At 39.1% G+C, this 19,805-nt stretch overlaps 1 protein-coding gene across 1 annotated transcript in view; it reads left to right on the top strand.

The window, feature by feature from the left end:
- The first annotated feature begins 17,897 nt into the window (after positions 1–17,897).
- LOC147906343 (guanosine nucleotide diphosphate dissociation inhibitor 2-like) overlaps positions 17,898–19,805 on the top strand; it is a 33,263-nt gene continuing 31,355 nt past the window's right edge. Inside the window, exons 1-3 of the mRNA XM_087378208.1 lie at positions 17,898–18,208; positions 18,651–18,713; positions 18,809–18,892. Of these exons, the coding sequence (XP_087234334.1) occupies positions 18,122–18,208; positions 18,651–18,713; positions 18,809–18,892 (234 nt within the window). The 5' untranslated portion in view covers positions 17,898–18,121. The remainder of the gene's footprint in view (positions 18,209–18,650; positions 18,714–18,808; positions 18,893–19,805) is intronic.

Below are 19,805 nucleotides of genomic sequence, written 5' to 3'. Positions count from 1 at the left end.
TATGCAATCTCCACCATTTGACAACCTCACATCTAGATCTTAGAACAACTAAAGCATAACATGAAAAACTTAACTATTATGCAATAATAGGGATAGAATGCTATAAGAAAAGCCAGGAGCTAAAAAAGGACATAACCCAAATTTAATATGCACAATGTGGCTCAACGGCAGGCTGGCTTTTCATTTAAGATCAACATCTATGAATCTATCATGTGGCGCTCACAAAAAAAAAACTTGGGTCTAGACTGCCTACCATGAAAACATACTATAGGTCATTTTTTGTAACCAATCTTTGAAATCTCCTCCTAGAACAAAACCCTTAGAAGGGCCTCTCGACCACCTATCATTTTCTTCTAACAATTTGCATGAGGTGTGAGTTGGGTCTCTTCCATAAGAGCCATCAACCCACACAAAAGATTTAAATCTCCTCTTTCCAATTGGGAATACTTTTAAAATGGAATCCAATGTCATCACATACCATTTTTTACAAAGGCACACTCCAAAATCCATGTGTCACACCATGATCACTTCAATGATGCCTATCATCCCTCAACAAATCTAACGTGGCAAATCATCACTCCTCCTCTCAATTTCTTTGATGATTGGGAAAGGGTCACATGATACCCCACCCTTTCTGTTCAGAGTGTCTTCAGACAAGTGAAAAACACAAACATATCTCCACTCCTGACAACAAGGTGCTAGCAGTCGGAGTATAGTCAGACAGTAGATGGACTATAAAAGACTATCACGAGATGTAAAGAGGACAGAGAGGAAATCTTGCAAAAGGTAGTACGCTTCTTGTTTTTTATGTTTTGACAGAGAATACATCAACTCAACAACTCAAACTCTCAACAGGAGCTAATACAAGTTTCCGCGATCAATCCGACTGTTATAAGGCAACAATAAGTTAATGTAATAATAGTCCTAGTCAAAAACATTTTATGTGGTGGATCATGCCACTAAGGAGTGTTGTTAGAGATAGTTACAACTATCTCTACAGTTACAAAATGATCCCACTACCTTGTTTTAATAACTCCCTCTTTTTAGAGGTGTATTTAACCTATCCCATGATTAGTGTTCACGTGGGTGGAGGCTATGCCTTCAACACCTGGCACTTCCAGTGGAGAGGCTTTTTCTCAAAAAGTCGGGGACACAAACCCTTCTTCACTGAAAATACTCCTTCAAGTGCACCTTGAAGGTATGTGAAGCATTGAAATCAATTAGTGTTCCCCGAGTGATAACTGGATCCACAATCTCAGTTTCTTCTTTCTGTTCCTGAGTCTCTGGTGTTGCTTCTACTCCTTTGGGTTGTTCATTGGTTCTGTAGGGGCTGGCACACCTGGAGTGGCTGGGGGTAGCTTTCACTTATGTGCTAGCATCTTCCTCTTGCTAATCTGCTCTAAGCTTAGGAATCTGGGTCTTGAATTCTGCAGGGTCATTGAAATTTGCAGAAGTTCATGCTTTCTCTGTGTCAAAGATTGTGAGATGGTACTCCAATGGCATTTGCTTTTTCTGGGCATCCTTTGATTTTGCCCTTAGCTCATAAGCCATGGCGGCATATGCAACCGATGCAAAAGCATCGTATGGTCGTTTTGCTATAGTAAACAATCTACCCTTCAAGGTATTCCACATCTCTTGGGATGTCCAGACCAGCTAATTTTTCAACTTAGAAAATTCATATTTGCTAAGGAATACGCTGTCTACCTCATCAGCCATTTCCTTGGGTTGATGTTCAACATGTTGGACTGCATGAAGTTGCTGCTATAACAAAAGGTTTTCGATTTGAAGGTCATTTTGATTTGCTCCCATACAGTCGAGTTGAACAAAGAATTCATCTTTCATCTCTTGAAGCCATGCTGTCATAGTCGGCATGCAATCCTGCTGTACCTTGACCTGTGCTGTCAGCTTTGCAATATGTCTGTTGTTGTGCTCTGTGGACCTTGCATATTCGTCCTGAAGTTCTGTAATTTTGGCCTATGTACTGGCAAGCTGTTGCTGCAAGTTAGAATGCTTGATCATGAATTCCTATGCTGCCTCCTTTTCTTTCTGGAGCTGTTTGACTTGCTGCTGCAGTGTAGCTTGTTCTCTCTATTGTTGGTCAACATAATATTGGAGTACGAGCAAGGCATTACCAGCTTGCATGGTTGACACCTCTGTGTGTGGTGCGAATACCGGTTTGTCCTTCACAGAGTTTCCAGCAAGTTGAGCTTGCGGATTGGAGACAAATTCTCAAATTGGGACTTGGGAGGTGAGTTGAGGAACAAACGAGCCACGTCGTCCTCAGGATTTGAGCCATGTTTCCTTCGGCATCTGTGCTTTAGCGCATTGATTAAGCTTGATTTTTTTTGGCAGATTTATGTGGTGTTTGTTGAGGGGGGATCTCCTCCTTTACTAGTGGCGTGTCCCGTAGTGTTTCGGCCAAGGACTTATTGTATACTGCTTGTAAGGCCTCATCCTCCGAATACTAAGCTGCTTGCAAATCTTGCACTGTTGCAGCCTTTATTTGTATGATTCTTTGTTGTCTTGCTCTGTTCTATCATGCATGTGCTTTTTTCTATCTTCTCTGTGTTGTATAATGACGTTTGGCACTTCTTCCTTGTTTTGTGCTACAAATTCAAACAAAGCTGTGATGAATGGTGCAATCTTTGAATGTGCATTTGATGTAGTCAAATCTTTCTTTGCTATCTCCCCCATGAGATGTGTATGCAATAGGTGAGCCCAGCTGATTCATGTGCCCTTTTCTATTGCATGAAGTACTGCATATGAATCTCGGCTCATTGTGTTGGGCTTCACCAACAGCTGCATTCTCTCTAAATACCATGCCAGTTGTTGGCGGCGGCCTGTATCTTGTACATTACTCACAAAGAAATAATTATTATGTGTTTCAGGCAGTCCAAATTCTTTATACATCTCACTATCGACATCTTTCTTGTAGGCAACTTCCTCCCTAAGAAAAGGTAATTGAAAAACCTCGGAGGTAATCTCTGGTGTCACCATGAGATTGTTGCTCAACATACCTCTCGATTTCTGGAACGCTTCATATTGTGGGAGAGGATCTTGCAGGGCCTTCCAGGATGTCTATGGTAGACTTGCATACTAAAGTAGGCCTATCTCCATTTTTGGTTTTTGTTGAGGTCCAGAGAAACCTTGAAGCTTGTGAAAAAACTGACCATCACAATCTGCTTCTTTAGCGGTGGCTGGGGGGGGGGGTTCATCATCGGACTCAGTCTCCTCATTCTCTATGATGACAATTGCCTTCTTTCCGTCTGGGCTTGTTCGGGGACTCTTTCTTGCGGGAGTCAGGGACTTTTTGTTTCTACCCATCTCGCAGCTCAGTGAAGGAGCTCAAGTGACGAATCCTGTGTTTCGGAAGGATAGGGAGTTGTAAGGTGCAAACTACATTTTGGAGCCATTTGAAGGAAAGCTTGAGTGCAGAAGCCGTCGTTCACTAGGCTTGTCTAGAGATTCACAGGGAGTTTCGCATGTGCTAGACTAGCAGTATGAAGCGGTGATTGGATGTGTGTATAATCCACCTCCCATCCCTCCTTGTTTATATGAGTGTGCATGATGGGGGGCGTGGGTCGGTGATGCTCCTTCTCGTGGTGAGGGCATCGTTTGTGTGAGTTGCCTTGTCGATTTTTGTACCATTGATGCTATGTACATCTGGGCGTTGATGAGTCGGTGTGGCTAGTGTAGTGTGTTCTGTGAATTGGCGGGATGAGGGCAAAGTGAGGTCGGATAGGTGGAGTGTAGTTGGATTTTGTTGCGATGCTTGTGGAGAATCGGAGTCGGACTCCAGGGTCGGATAGGGGGCAGACACGATGGTCGGATAGATGTCAGAATGAGGTGGGCGGATTGGATGCAGGACTGAACATGCAAACAAGTTGTTAGACCTCAGTCGTACTCCAAAAAGGTGAAAAAGACACTTGCGGCGTGTGTGCAACGGATCGGAGTTAGATTTTCTTAATGTCAACTATATGGAGCTAGCCAATCTATCTTCATCCCAATTGTAAAAGTTGCTCCAATCTAGCATTGATGGAGTCTTCTGGTGAAAGTTTGTTGTCAATTGCTACTCTGAGACTACCTACAACAAACTCCATGGGTACCACTACTTCACAACCATACACCAATCTGAAAGGTGTTAACCTTGTGCCCACCTTGTGTGTTGTCGTGAGTGCCCAAAGCACTGAATCTAAATGCTGATCCCAATCTTGCGGGTTATTAGCAATTGTTCTTCTGTGAACCTTTTTCATGAGCTTGTTGGAGCTTTCTACCAATCCATTGGCTTGTGGGTAATATGCTGCATCTTGGTCATTTTTTTAATGGTTTTGTTAATGAAATGGGTTCCTTTGTCAGATACAATCTCAATGGGAACACTAAATCTGGTTACAATATTGTGATACAAAAAATGTGCAACTATTGTAGCTTTGCATGTCTTCAATGCCACAGCCTCAACCCATTTAGTGCAATAATCAGTAGCACCAAGAATATATTGATTACCTGAGAATTTGGCTGGAGGTTTGATTGGTTTAATAATGTCCAATCCCCACTTTTGAAAAGGTCCCAATGGAAGAATGGGCTGATGTGGCATTCTGTCACTATCCATCCCTTTGACATGACAAGCATGATTTGGCATAATTGTGTGCATCTTTTAATACTGCAAGCCATCATAATCCAGCCTGCAAGACTTTCTTGCTCGTGATATCACCTGAGAAGTGGCCTCCTATTGGCCCTCCATGTGCCTTTGCTAACACAGCTTTTTGCTCATGGTCTTGGACACACGTCTGATGACCTGGTCAATACCTCTTCTATACAGTACTCCTGCAATGATAAGGAAAGGTCTGCTTTGTAATACTAACTTTTTCCTTTGATCCCTATTCAAAGTTTTTGGAATCAGTCCATCAGTAAGGAAAAATAACATCTTGTCATACCAATTTGGTGGTTCTTCTATCCTTACCATAAATATACTTGCATCAGGGAGTTCATCTGGGATGCTAGTTGGAGCTTCTCCTGATTAGAGTCTGCTCAAATAATCAGCTGTGGCATGCTGTTTTCTTGGTCTATGCACCATAGTGTAATCAAACTCTTGTAACAAAAGCATCCATCTGGCAAGCCTTTCTGTTAGTTACTGTTTATTTACCAAATAAATCAAATCTTGGTAGTCAACATGAAAATTCACCTTATTAGCCAGTAAATAATGTCTAAACTTATGCAATGCATAAATCATACCAAGTGCCTCTCTTTCTGTAACTGCATAGTTTCTTTCATGTTTGGTTAAGATCCTTCTTGCATAGTACACAGGTCAGAACCATTTTGGTGTTTTCTGTTGCATTAGTACTGCCCCAACTGCTGAATCTGAAGCATCCACAAATACTTCAAAAGGAAGAGACCAATCAAGGGGTTGTAGGATAGGTGCCACTATGAGCATCTTTTTCAAGATGTTGAATGCATCTTCTTGAGATCTTCCCCAGACGAATGGTTCTGTAACTCTAGTCAGCTTTGTGAGAGGATAACAAATATTTGCAAGGTATCTTAGAAATCTGCAATGCCATTTGATTTGGCCTAGAAATTTGAAGTTGTTTGATGTTTTTTGTGGCTTTTGCACTTTGAATTGCTAGAACCTTGTTAAGATCAATCTCCATTTCTTGTTGTGAGAATATATGTCCTAGTAGAATTCCTCTCCTAATAGCAAAAGCACACTTTGTTGGATTTAAAATGAGACCAGCAAATCTGCATCTAGCAAAGCATAATGCTAAGTGATTTAAGTGTTCCACCATTTTTCCAAAAACTGAGAAATCTTCCAAAAATACCTTCCTGAAGGATGTGAGGTACTCTGCAAATACCTCTTGTATATATTTTTGAAAAGTAGATGGGGCATTCTTCAGTCCAAAAGTCATCACATTTGATGCAAACACACCCCATTTTGTGACAAAAGCAGTTTTATTTCTGTCTTTTGAGCCATTCTGATTTGGTTGTACCCACTAAAACCATCAAAAAAACTGTAAATTTCATGTCCTGCTACAGCATCAAGTAATGAATCACAAAATAGAAGTGGGAATGGATCAGTGATAGTAGCTACATTTAACTTTCTATAGCCTATACAGATTCTCAGTTTCCCATTTTTCTTTGGAACAATGACAATAGGAGATAACCATGTGACATGTGTCAGATGATATATGAAACCAACTCTTAATAGCTTGTCAATCTCCTCTTTGACCAGCTTGGCATAATTTGGATTCATTCTATATTTGCTTTGTATGATTGGTACTGCATCAGTCTTCAAATTGATTCTATGTTGACAGAATTTAGGATCTACCCCTTTCATATCAGTGTAATGCCATGCAAAAATATATTTGTACTGCATTAGCAATTCTTTGAGTGCCATTTTAAAAGGTGGTGAGAGATTTGAACTTACCATGAATGTTTGTGGGTTGTCATTGTTGCCCAAGTTCATTTCCTCCAAGTCATCCTGGTTGACCTTGGCAATTTTTTGCATATGTTCTTCAAACTGTATTGCTGCCTTCATGATTGCTTCCTCTACTGACTTAGAAGTGATTTCCTCTAGTATATCATGTTTGTTTGCATTAGTGTCTTCTGTTGTATTTTTTTCTGTGAAAACCTGATCCGACTGGTTTTTGATTTTGTTTTGTTCTGCAGCAGTCGGGGATCTGTGCCGAAATGTGGTATCTGCTGATTTGAACCTATATATTGATCAATAATCGTAATAACATCAATCTCAAAAATAGGATAAATAGTGGGGTTCCTTCTGAGGAAAATTTCTTCCATCTTCATCACAATCTAGAATCATATTGATTCCCTCTGCTTGTAGTGGCTGTGTTTTTCTTGGAAAACACCTTCTTGAGGATAGGTTGATTTTAATTTTCTTTTTCCCTTTCCTGATAGTTATTCTCTTTGAGCCCTAGTCTTGCTTGACCTTGGTAGCTCTTAACCATGGCCTACCCAATAGCATTGAGTAAGCATAATCTTTTTCCTCCATTTGGAGTACTACAAATGTGACTGTGTATGTGAGTCCCATGATTGTAATCTCCTGCCCTCTCAGTATCCCAAGAGGTTGAATTCTCCTTTGGTCAGCCATCCTCACCTGAAATGGTGCTGGAACCAATTCATTGCAGCAAAATTTTTTGAATAAATCTTCTAAGAGGATATTGACACCTGAGCCTCCACCAACTAGTACTTCTGGGATTCTTTGCCTTTTGTAGTCTACATCAATGAGTGGTACTTGGTAGTCCACATCTTCCACTATTAATGAGTAAATATCGGGAATTTCCTCTTCATCATTACTTGGTTTTTGAGCTTGTGTTAGATGTGATTCTTCTAGATGCAATCTCTTGCAAATTTGATGTTTGAAAGCTCGAACCAAGTTCAGTAGTTGATCAAGAGTAATTTGTACCTTGGAGTCCATTAACTCTTGGAAAAAGAGTGTGTTGTCCTCATTTTGCATGCTAGTGTATTTCTTAATCTCTTGTAGTAGTAGCCTTACTTCCTTGAGTTGATTTGGCCCGGATCATAGTCCGTGGTTCTGTTTGTTCAGCTATAGTCTTTAATTTCTGGGAACTTCTACGCTGTTCTGATCGGAAAGTTTGTTTTCTATTGTGGAGTGGCATTTTGACTTGAGTAAGTATTTTGTGAATGTGGGATCTTCTCGAGAAACTGTCTTGATGGATTGCCATTGCATTGTAAATTTGTAGCATGATTATTGCATTGTTGTTGGTGTGCAGGCGGACGGTTGTCAACGAATCTGTTGATACTGCATTATCCCTTTGTTTTTGTTATTCCATTGTTCTTTTTTGACATCCTATGATGTGTTGTTCCGTAGTACTTGTTGCAATTCTTTGTTTCTTGTCTCAGTTTGATTTGGCCAGTTCATTGGCCTAGCTATTTCCCTTGCCGCATCTCCTAGCCCAGGTAGTGGCTTTGTATTCTTCGATCTTGTAACTGGCAAAGCCTGAACATTTCTTTGATTGCGTTGATTGTTGTGTTTGTACTCTTGATGGATGGATCTAGATAGACCATATGTACTCTTGGTGGAGGCTGTTGCTGATGATTTTGATTGTTTCTTTCATCGTATTGAATAATGGGTATACCTCTCTCTTCCCTGTGCTTGCACCAAAGCTCACACGGTTGGCCTTGCCTATGGCCATCCATACCATGGTAGGTGCAAACTTGGTCTTGCATTTGCCTTTGGTTGTTGATTTGGCCGCCTTGGAGTTGCATTTTGATATCTTTGTTGTGGTGGTCTTGCCACTGCTATTTGATTAGTAGGTATTGCTGGTGCTTGATTATGTTGATGTTGAATGTAAGGTGGTACTATGCCTCTGTAATTAGGGTTGTACCAGCATCTTTCTTTGTCGTGATTGTCCTTTTTGTAGAATTTGCATGGAACTTTTTGTTGTTGTGGGGGTGGCTTTAAGCTTTGTAGCTGGTCTTTAATCATCTTCTCCAACTTCGAGATTTTTTCTGCTGTCTTTTTTGATGTGGAATTTTCTTTCAGCTTTTGTGTTTTGTCTTTCTTCTTTTTCTTTGAGTATTCCTCATCATCCTCATCATATTTTGATGAGTCATCTTCCTCATCTGTATCTTCATCTGCTTCACTATCTGTGTCTGTCTATGAATCTGAATGACGTTTCTTTTTTGTCTTTTGATGCTGTACCAAGTCCTCTCTGCTCGTAGGCAGCTTCCACCATATTGCTAAAATCATTTGCTCCACCAAGTTGGTCCCTGCCAGCTACTGCAATTCTCAACTCCTTATTTCATACTTTGCAGAAATAGTCTTCCAATTGCTCTTAGGTAGGTCTTTGATTTTCTATTAGCCTTCTGTTGAGGTTTCTAAACATCTGTGAATAGTCCTCAACCATGAGATCTTTCTGTTTCATTGTTCTCAGCTTTTTCAAAATGTCCTCTAGTGTTTTCTCTTTTTTAAAACGACTTAAGAAAGCAATCTTTAATTCATCATAAGTGTTAAAATGTGCAATACCATACTGCATAAACCAATTCATTGCTTTACCATTGAATGTCGCAGCAAATTGCTCCTTTTTTGTCTCATCTGGCAGTTGTCCAAATCCACTAGCTGTCCACCTTGTCTCAAATTGCCCAACATGGCTGTCAGGGTCTTGAGCTTTCTTGCTTGTAAACTTTGCAGCTTTGACCAATGGGTTCTGCATTTTGTGCTGAGCATGAACTTGAACTTGAACTTTGACAGGCTTCTTTTTATTCTTCTTTGGGGGTGGTGGGAGAGGATTGAAATTCAATTGCTTCCTTGCAGTCACAAAGATACTGGTTGCAATATTAGTGGCAAGTGTTCTTTGGAGTAATTCATGTGTTGGAGTGGATAGCACTAACCTTTCTAGCTCAAATTTTGCTTCATGCACTTCCTTGCTGTGTACGGAATTATCAGAGGAACTTATCCCACTAGGAATATAATCAGGGTTGTGAAAGATATCCTCTAGATCATCTATTTGGGAAGCAGCCTCTACTCGAGCTCTATTTCATGTAAAATATGCTATACCGATATGGCAAGGTGATGTTTCCTCTCCGAAGCTATCCGAGTCGTTCCATGAAAGAAAAAGGAGATGGAGAATTACAATAGCTTACCGGGTGGTAGAAATGAGGTGCTGTCAGCTAAGCTTTGCATGCTGTCCTGATAGTAGAAGTGTAATTTTGATGTTGTGATCTTCTTTGCCGATTTTGATGTACTATGCTTGTTTTGGTACATTGTTGATGTTGCTACCGTACATCGCTTTTCCAATAGGAGTCTGACTGTCAGCCACCTTTTGATTGTTGATGCGGTTGTTGGGGTCTTGCTATTATGAGAATTGGAATTATCCCATTAATTTAATCCTTCAGTATTTAGTTTAGTGAGATCCAGCATTTTTGTCACGCAGCTAATGCATGTGTGCTCACTATTATGCAGTGATGCATGTGTGCTCCTACATGGCTGGATATACGATTGCGGGCTGTATGAGTGTGTAGCATTGTGTGCACCACTTACACGATGACGATATGTGTAGCATGTGTGCACCATCCATACGATTTTATTCATATGTAGCATCAGGTACACCATGAGATGGTATGTATCGCATGTGTGAACCATTCATCTGTGATTTATTGATTTCGCATTGCTATAATACTGAAAGGTTGATTGATTGTGGTGATTAATTCCAAGGTTATCTTATGCTTGAAATATTTCATTACTATTGATCGTGTGAATCCAGGGGAAGAGTAATTGATCAGCGATGGCATCTGGCACTTGATGGAAGCACTTGTTATTAACTTACTCTATTTGATGTTTTGTGTGATTGCATTTTCTAAAAGATTTTAATGCATCTACAAAAGAGATATTACTTTATCGTATTGTTGTTTGAAGTTCATAATATTTTGGTTTTTTATGCCAACATGTGTTGATCATACCTTCAAGTGTCTCATCATTTTGCTTAAACACCTAAGAATCCTTTACAGGTTTCGCTTGGTGGAAGTCCCCACATGTAATAATGTCAATATCCCCATATGTAATAATGAAATCATAAAAGTATTCATATTTAATAATGTCAATTATCCTCAAAGTATTATGTGTAATCCCTTTCAATGTTCACATACGCAAGTCGGCAAAGTTAGTTGTTGTTTTCCCCATTAGAGATCTTTCAAGGAGTTGAACTTGCTAATAAAGTGATGTGAGAGCATGTAATTTTTATTTTAATAGATTTGCAAAGTTCTTTTATTGGTTGGCAAGTGCAATGCAAAATATATAGTGGTTCCATTTATGTTGTAGGCTACTTTACCTATATATGCAAGCATGAGAACTTTGGTAGTTGTAAATCTATGTCCCCAATATGGTGGTTGTAACGTCTAAACAACCCTTGCACAATAAGCAGAACAAAAATATTTTGAAAATAAAAACCACACATGTTAATTAGGGCAAGGGGGCAAGGCAATCAAGGCCAGCAAACTGCAAGGCACACACTTGACCCTGACTGACAAAACCATAAACAAAAATAATAATAATAAATTTGAAGCCAAAACTCACCAAAAGCGGGCCGACGACAAAAGCGATAAATAGTCAATTGTGAATTAGATGAAGTAAAATAGTAGTGGGGTCTATTTTTATATGCCCAGTCCAAAAATAATTTGCATTTACTGTGTAGTAATCATGACGAATTGCATGCCTCGACATGGCACCACGTGTCAAACATGCATGCCTTCATGACTCCGCATGATAATGGAATTTTACCACACAATATATCCAATAAACCATGTGGTGTGTTAGACATACTGCATGATAGGAATCCAATCAACCGCTTTCCTACAAGCTGGCAAAAAAAAAACATGATTTTTGGGGATTTTGAATGTTTTAAATGTTTTTAATAAAAAAAGACGTATTTTAAAAGGAAAAAAAGTTCTTTAAAAAACCATGCCATTGGTTGAGTGCCTCCACATGCTATCCCAACTTCATTTGTCATCCATAGTGGCCCATTTTCTACAAAATCACTTGTTATGTCCTCTAATCAATCAACAACTTGAGCTAATTTTTGTCAACTAAGTATTATGAACATTCTAATGCTAGAAGCATGTTTCAGTGATCCATCATACGATTTCGTATAATATTATGTAACTGATAATCAGCTCTTTCCTCACACGAAAACATTCTCAACTTTCTAATCAGTTCCAATTAATCCTAATTGACAATCAAGTCAAAGATAAAGACATATAGGCATGGAAGTCATCAAGAGATGTGACACTATAGAACATCCAACTTCAAAATATGAGAATGCAATCAATGAAGATGTTACAAAATATGCCAATCTACATTTTTGGCATGCACATATTTGGATGGAAGGCATGTTAGTGCAATACATTTGCCAACTACCATGGCACCTTTTCATCAACATATGGCAATTTTATATCAATATAGTGGCAACATAATCTATTCAAAAGATGGAAGAATGCACAATGATTTACAATGATGTGATCACCATCCTCTAAGAAGATCCAAGAAACAACAAAAATGAGCAACAGAAAAAATTAGTACTTCATCAACTTTTTCAAATGTCAATATTTATGCTAATCTCAAAGAGAATTAGCACCAATCACTTCTTGGATCAATAGATATTGCAATGACTTAAGTTTCAAAGACAAAGTGCATTGACGTTTCATGAAGGGACCATGCAACATATCAATGTACATCATGAACAATAGTTGGATTTATTCACTATTGAATATGAAGATAGCAATTGCAAACATACTTATAAATCTTCACATTTCATAAAATTGGCACATGCTGAGGATAAATTCAAGCATCACATCAAATGTGACAAAGAAGACTGTTTAAAGAGCGTTAACAGAAATTCCCCAAAATTTCCTTAGAATCAATAGCCAATGAACATCGCATCAATTTTAAAATTTCCAGATAAGATTTTGTTGCTTGCTTTCTTTGATAACAAATGTTTATGGACAATCCTCCAAGCTACACCTACTACCTTTATGGTGAGACATAATTACAGTTGGTCACATAGCAACAGTTAACTCACAAATAGCATGAATTCATTCACATGTGATCATTCATTCACAGATAAGTACATTTCATTCACATGTGATCAAATAGTAGCAGTTCACTCACATGTGATCAAATTCACAGATGTGACAACATTTCACAATAGTGATTAAATAGCAACAATTCACCAATGTGGCAACATTCGAGACATTCCATCATAATATTCATTCATGCAAATCCATATTCTTGTCCCAAAGACAATATAACTTCACTCCAAAACATGTTAACAATTGATTCCATATCAAATGCACTATTTGATGCCATAGGACAATAATTTCAATAATAGGAATCATCAGATAGCTTGATGTCACATTTTTTGTGGTTCAGAATAAGCAAACATGGTATATTTCTTTTTGTATTCCATTCAAGCTTCGTTAGAAAAAGAAAAGTATAAAAAGTTGCTAACATGACCATAAGGCCACCTTTCCTTGATAGGTTCATCTTTCTTTGACATTAGACTATGACTTAAGATAGGAAAATGATTTTTTTGTTGTCCTTTGTATGATGTTCCACTACATTTTCACTTTCATAAGTTAGATACTACTCCAAATTTGTATTTTTCCACTTTTACAAATTTCCTTTCCAAAAATTATAAAAGCAGTTTGTAAAGCACACTATATCTAGTGTAATTAAAGAGGGGGGGTTTAGACATACGGTGAGTCACACTTATCATAACGCCATGTCCCAAAAGACACCAATCGACTAAAGTGAAGAAATCGTATCCACATGATTGTATAGAAGCTTGGTTCCTTTCATTGAGCTTTCATTTCAAGACATTGTACATATTGTATAGAAATCTTGTGTCCTCCTCCTCTTCTTCAAGAACTCTCACCTCTATAAAGTCAATACCTTGTCTAAAATCTATTATGCCGACTTGGCAAATGCCATATAAAGTTGACCATTAGATTGCCAAGGCTAGATGAATTCAACAAATACCATGCCATATAAAGTTGACCATTAGATTGCCAAGGCTAGATGAATTCAACAAATACCATGCAACCTATTCAAATCCTACATCAAATTAGGTAAACAAGCCATTAGCCCTGTGTATAATGTGTGGATCCTCTCTACCTCATCTTTGAAGAGCATCTGCTCTTCAATTATAATAATCCACATTATGTATAAGCTAAGTTACCTCTTACCTTTCTAAAATTTGGCATCATAAATGATCTCTTTTACTTATTGGTAACAAATGCATCATGGCATCCAAAGTTTCACCACATTAAAAAAAAGCATCTCCTCTTCTACCTCATCTTTGAAAGCATCTCCTCTTTAATTATAACACTCCACATTATGTGTACACTAAGAGATATCTTACCGTTCCAAAATTTGGCATCATAAATAACCTCTTTTACTTATTGGTAACAAATGCATCATGGCGTCCAGAGTTTCACCACTAAAAAAAAAAGCATGATAGACTTGAGAGGCCATTCACATGAAATAGTAATGACTTGCATGAGCACAAGTTCCGTAACGACACATTCCCCACTGCAAGTTTATCTTTAACCAATCCATTGTTGGATCAAAAGTACGACCCTATCAACAATGAGTGCTTGCAAAGATGCAAATGGTCCTTCCGTCTTTGCACAATTTGCATTGCATCCCAAAGGCTACCTTCCCCAACTCAAATAAGACTATATTAAACCATGCAAGCATGAAAATGTCCATATGCATAAACTAAATTTGGCAAAGAATAACCTTTGGAAACTTGTGCCACCTCTTGAAGGTCTCATCTCACCCCAATCTTTGTTCATTCACATTGCCACGCCTCCTTTGCTTTTATCAATACCCATGGTGCCTTTCATAAAATCACCTTTTATCATATGTTTCCATAAACTTTTTGAATATATGCATTGGGTCCAGTAGATATGTCACTTTATGATGCCTCTGATAAGGAAGAGAGTAAAATGTGGAAATATGTTGCATGCCAGGTGGAGGTGTTTCGACTTCTGGATCATGCCAAAGTCACTCCTAATCACCAAATCTCATGACTGGAGGAATAGGAGCTAGTTCCCCAAAAGATGGATCGACTTGATATGGATGGCCCATAGGAAGAAACCACCTGTGCTTCTCATATACCATCTTTGAAATATTTTTTGAGTACTGGCTGCACAAACTATCTCCACAAAGGGGACATGCATTGTATCCAAACACTTGGAGACCTATTAACATTATGGGACAAAAGAAAGTAGTCTTGATAAGTGATAGAAGAACACCATCAATCGCAAAACAAACAATCACAAATTGATTTTGGTGAGTTGGGAGGACTCTTGACATTTTGTACCTAAGCAATCATGCAATTTGGGATAATCATGCATGGTCCACATCAGAATGCCTTTTACTTGAAAATGGCGTTGACCCAAAGGCTTTGAAATATCATAGACCTACATGCCATTCCATAAAATTTGCAACTCATCTACCAAAGGGGCTAAATACACATCCACGTTCTTCACCTTGTGCTTGCCTGGCATGAGTGACAACATCAAATGCCCTTTCTTTATGTTCAGCCAAGGAGGAATGCTATAGATTGTGATTACTACTAGCCACGTTGACCATGATGTGGATTGATGTCCAACTAGATTAACACCATCCATAGCCAATCCAAGATGCAAATGTGGAGGCTCAAGCTCAAACTCTGGCCACTTCTTTTCTACGCGCCTCCAAACCTTTCCATCCACATAGGGATCCTTAAGGTTCCATTCGTGGAGCGGTTGCAGGCATGCCAATCCATAAGTCCAGCTAATGATCCACAACGAAATAGATGTGAGATGTGTGTTAAGATGGGCATGTGTTGTAGGACCTTTCCTGGAATATTTTGTCCTTGTGTGTCTTGCCGGTATCAAGATGCACCACATTGGGGACAAGTTGTAGAGTGCTCATATGTTCCTTTGTAAAGGATGCAATCATTGGGACATGCATGAATTGACTTGTAATCCATTCCTAATGATTTAAGCATTTTCGTTGCGTCTTGTCGAGAATTGTGTTTCCTTTTTGAAGTATTATTTGAAGTAACTTGAAACATCGATCCATTCAATGAATTCGAAGCCAATGCATGTATATTGAAATTACATGCAATGAGACACTACTTGAAGTACATCAAAACTCTTACCGAAATAGGGACGAAATGCTAGTCTCTGACCATCCATAGGTTGCTTGTAAATTTAAGATAAGAAGAATTGTTGCAAGACAAGATTTTCTTACCCCTTCATATAACATGGTGCTTGCTTCACGTCGTAAGCTTTCCTCTTGAGGACTCATGTTATCCTTGCTGATCTCTTAGACATCTTCATCTCTTTCATTTTGATGAAGGAGCTTCAAAGTAAGTATTTATCCTTTCTTGCATAATTTCATCCTCATTTGGTGCATCCTCCTCTTCATTGCTTGTATCATGGGATGAAATCCGATAGTTAACGAAACGATAAACAGTCTAAAGGGCATTGTTTTAATATAGCACTGTCCAACTTGTGGATCAAAAATAGGACACCAAGGAACAATGTGGCTTCATAAGATATAAAAAATCACGGATCTTATCTTAGCACATTAATGCTATGTCCCATTTTTGTACCAAAGGAAGGACTCATCCAATAATGTACATGTACCAAAAATATGACCAGGCTTTGACACCCCTAATCCCAACCCTTCCTCTATTTCTTTGTTGAAAAGCCATGTGACAATCATTATCTTAAAAACAAATTCTATTTCTTCATCTAAATACTAGAAAGAAGAAAGTCAAGCAAAAATGAAACAAAGAAAAGCCTTATATCTAAGCTTTAATAGCCTCAAGTCCCTAATCAATCCCTAGGCCAAGAGCTAGGCACAAAGCATAGCTATAAGCTCTAATGGCAACAAGTAATTAAAACCAAACCTCACCCTAACATATGATGGTGTGTCCCAGCGACCTCAAGACAAATCATCAATTGACACGTTCTTGCTCGAAAAGAAAGGAAATATCACGATCATATTATACAAGGCATATTGTGGACTGGATTTGCAAGGATTTGTACCATTTTGAGAAGCTCACTATTACGCAGTGCATGACTTACCTGGAGGGGAATCCTACATCGCAAAATGGTGATGTTGCTTAGTTGCATTCAATTTTGCAAGTGGCTTTGATGAGCATGGGTAAAATAGCAAGCTATTGTAAAGTGAGCTGCCTTTGAACAACAAGATACCATGTCAGTTTCCTCAAAGGAAGATGAGTGCATTTCAAAAGAACAGTCCAACAAAGGTAAAAAATGTGGAAAGAGATAATTCATAGGAGCATATAGTATGCATGCAAAAGAAATGGGAAATGCAATGACCACTAGAAACTCTACTTAGACCATCTAAAATCAATCTATTATAGTTGCGATGGTTGAGATGAAAATAAAAATTATAAGGGCCTACAAGTTCTCAAGTCAACACTTTAATAGACCACACGAAAGGCCATAGGTTACCAAAGCAAATAGTTTAGTTGACCACTAGCATTCATTACATCTAGAATGTTAGAGTTCACAAACCAAAACCTATATCATGGTAGTAGCTTGTCATGTTCTAATTTGTGGCCTATTATTAGTTGTGTTCTTTATGTTCAAATCAATATTTTCTCATGTTTAAAATTGCTACTTTAAATATTTTATGCTCGTAATCTATTGAGTTACTTTGCTACAAAGTATCCATAACGTAACTTGGATAGTAACTTCAGTTTGAAAAACTAACCTATTCTCGTATTTAAAACACGCTTATCCTTTTAGAGCCTAGGTGACTCCCCCTTTCATTGTCCAAGCTAAACCGAGGCTTGGGGAGCAATCTGGATTTCCCAAAAAACCAGCTACTAATGAACCAGGTTCGAAATTTGATGCCCAATTGGTTTGCAAATGAGGGTGTTCTTAAAAGAGGTATTTGGAAAATATGGTCAAAAGCATCGACTAAGGGCCTTAGCACATGGATGGGGCTAGCATGGGTTTAGGATGGGAATATTTTTGTCATCATTACTCCCATCCTACACCAAGTGGTCTAGGATGGATTTAGAATGGGAGTAGCCACTTTTTCCCCCATCCTGGACCATGGCCTCTAGACCCTCGCAACCAGAATGGGTTCCCCTTTTTTAGGGATTCAAAAACATGGAAAGATGACATGTGTCCTTGTCCCCACAAGGTCCCCACCTCTTAAACACATGAAATGATGCCATGAGTACTCTTCCTCCTAAATTCATCCCTAGTTCTTTTTTTGTTAGCACATGGTGGGATGGGAATAGGATAGAAATATGCATGGGACCACTTGGGACCACCTTTTCCCATTCCCATCCTATTTATTCCCATGTGGTAAGCCCCTAAAGAGGGTAATTAGTGTGTCCATTAATCGAGTAATATACTGTCGTGCCCGTCTGCAGATTCCTCGACCGCCTAAACCGGCGTTCCTTTAGACTTGGTATTCCAACGAGCAGATTTACGTCTTGTGACCCTCGATCTGCTCAATCGCCCACTACCCACTCGAGATCTCCAGCCATCTCCCTCCCGATCCGAGCTTTTAGAGCTGCCCTTTACTGCCACTTGCAATATCTGAAAAGCAGCTGCCATGGATGAAGAGTACGACGTTATCGTGCTCGGCACGGGTCTGAAAGAATGCATCCTCAGTGGGCTTCTCTCTGTTAACGGTCTCAAGGTTAGTGCGCCTTAAACAACGCACAGATAAGTTTACCATGTCCGGTTACAAACTGAAAATTTCGATCAAAACGTGTTGTGTCAACCAAACGGTCATCTTCTGGTTGGGAGTCATTTGTGAGCACGTTTGATGACAAGAATAATCACTTTTAGTTGGCCAAAATCTTACTTTGGGTTCGATCGTCAGGGCTCCCTCTGCATGCCCTTAATTGTAGATATCTATCGACAAAGCGCTTTTACTGATCGCTTGTTCCTCGATTCTAGCACGTTGCAGCCTGTTTGTGAAGTTCTCAAGGATGCGTTTTTTAAACGGAAAATAGAGGAGCTTCATGCCACTTTTTGCTTTTTTTTCCGTGGCAAGTTGATTTTCCAAATTCTCTGATGTAAATTCGCGTTATAGATAAATGGGCCGCTTACCTTATGATTTGATTATGAAATGAAAGGTTCTACACATGGATAGAAATGACTACTACGGTGGAGAGTCAGCATCTCTTAATTTGACACAGGTATGTTTTTGGAGTGGATTTGCGATCGTTATTATCAGCTTTTTGCCCATGTTGAATATAGTTGTTTCTGACAACTTTTAGTTTCTCTTCGGTAGTTGTGGTCGAAGTTTAGAGGAAGTGGCACTCCCCCCTCACATTTGGGTGCAAGCAGAGACTATAATGTGGACATGGTTCCTAAGGTATGTTGAAACTTGGGTTTCATTTTGCGCACATTTATTTCTCATGGTGGGTCTTTCAGATTAAACGTAGTAGATTGAAGTTTCAAATGGCGTAATAAAAAATGACTTTCGAATTGCTAAATGACAAGTCAGTAGACCTTTTGCTGTAACAGGCGACCAAAACTTCTTACGTATTTCACGTCTATTTGAAGCTTCCTCTTTACCTCAAAGAACATAGCATTGTGAAGCCCTTGGCTCAAATTTTACTTAATACTACAAGAATAAGATCTTCATGTCCTCACATTAGTAGCTTGGATGAAGGAAATACACTCTCATTTCTCATTTTAATTGCGAGCCTTCACCATGACGGAGTCTGCTATTCATCTCTTGATTTCGAAAGATATTGACTGCAATGACATTTGTATATGCTAAGATGGATATGTGCATGTGCAAGAGTCTACCTTCAATGTAGGCCAGTGAACCCTACCGAGGTAGTGACTGATGTCGTCAGCATTGTTCTGATCACGCTTTTCTACAAGTGCCAGCAGTCTGCCAATTATCTATGAAGTTCTGAAAGGTTTCAGACATTTGTACACAGCTATGCTTGGCATGTGCACGCGTGAGAGTGGCTACGCGGCAGTGCCTACTTTCAGTGTACGCTAGTGATGAACTGTAGTGTCTGATGTAGTTAGCATTTCTCTGATTACCCTTTTCTTGAAGTGCTACTAGTTGGCCATTCATCTTTGCAGTTCTGAAAGGCTTTCCCTGTAAAGTACAAAGCTATCCCGGGCGTGTGCATGTGTGAGAGTGCCTGCGCCCAACACTTGGCTAATGATGAAATTGATGTGGATGGCGTACAAGCTAATTTCAGGCGAAATCCCCTGATTCAATTGGATACCCTTGCGAATGACTACTGTGGATTTAAAACTGCACT

The sequence above is a fragment of the Dipteris shenzhenensis genome, chromosome 1, assembly GCF_047967505.1.
Source record: "Dipteris shenzhenensis isolate YYH24624 ecotype China chromosome 1, Dip_SZ_1.0, whole genome shotgun sequence".
In the NCBI taxonomy this organism is placed as follows: Eukaryota; Viridiplantae; Streptophyta; class Polypodiopsida; order Gleicheniales; family Dipteridaceae; genus Dipteris; species Dipteris shenzhenensis.
The sequence above is the reverse complement of the archived record's forward strand: the minus strand, read 5'-3'. Positions and strand labels throughout refer to the sequence as shown.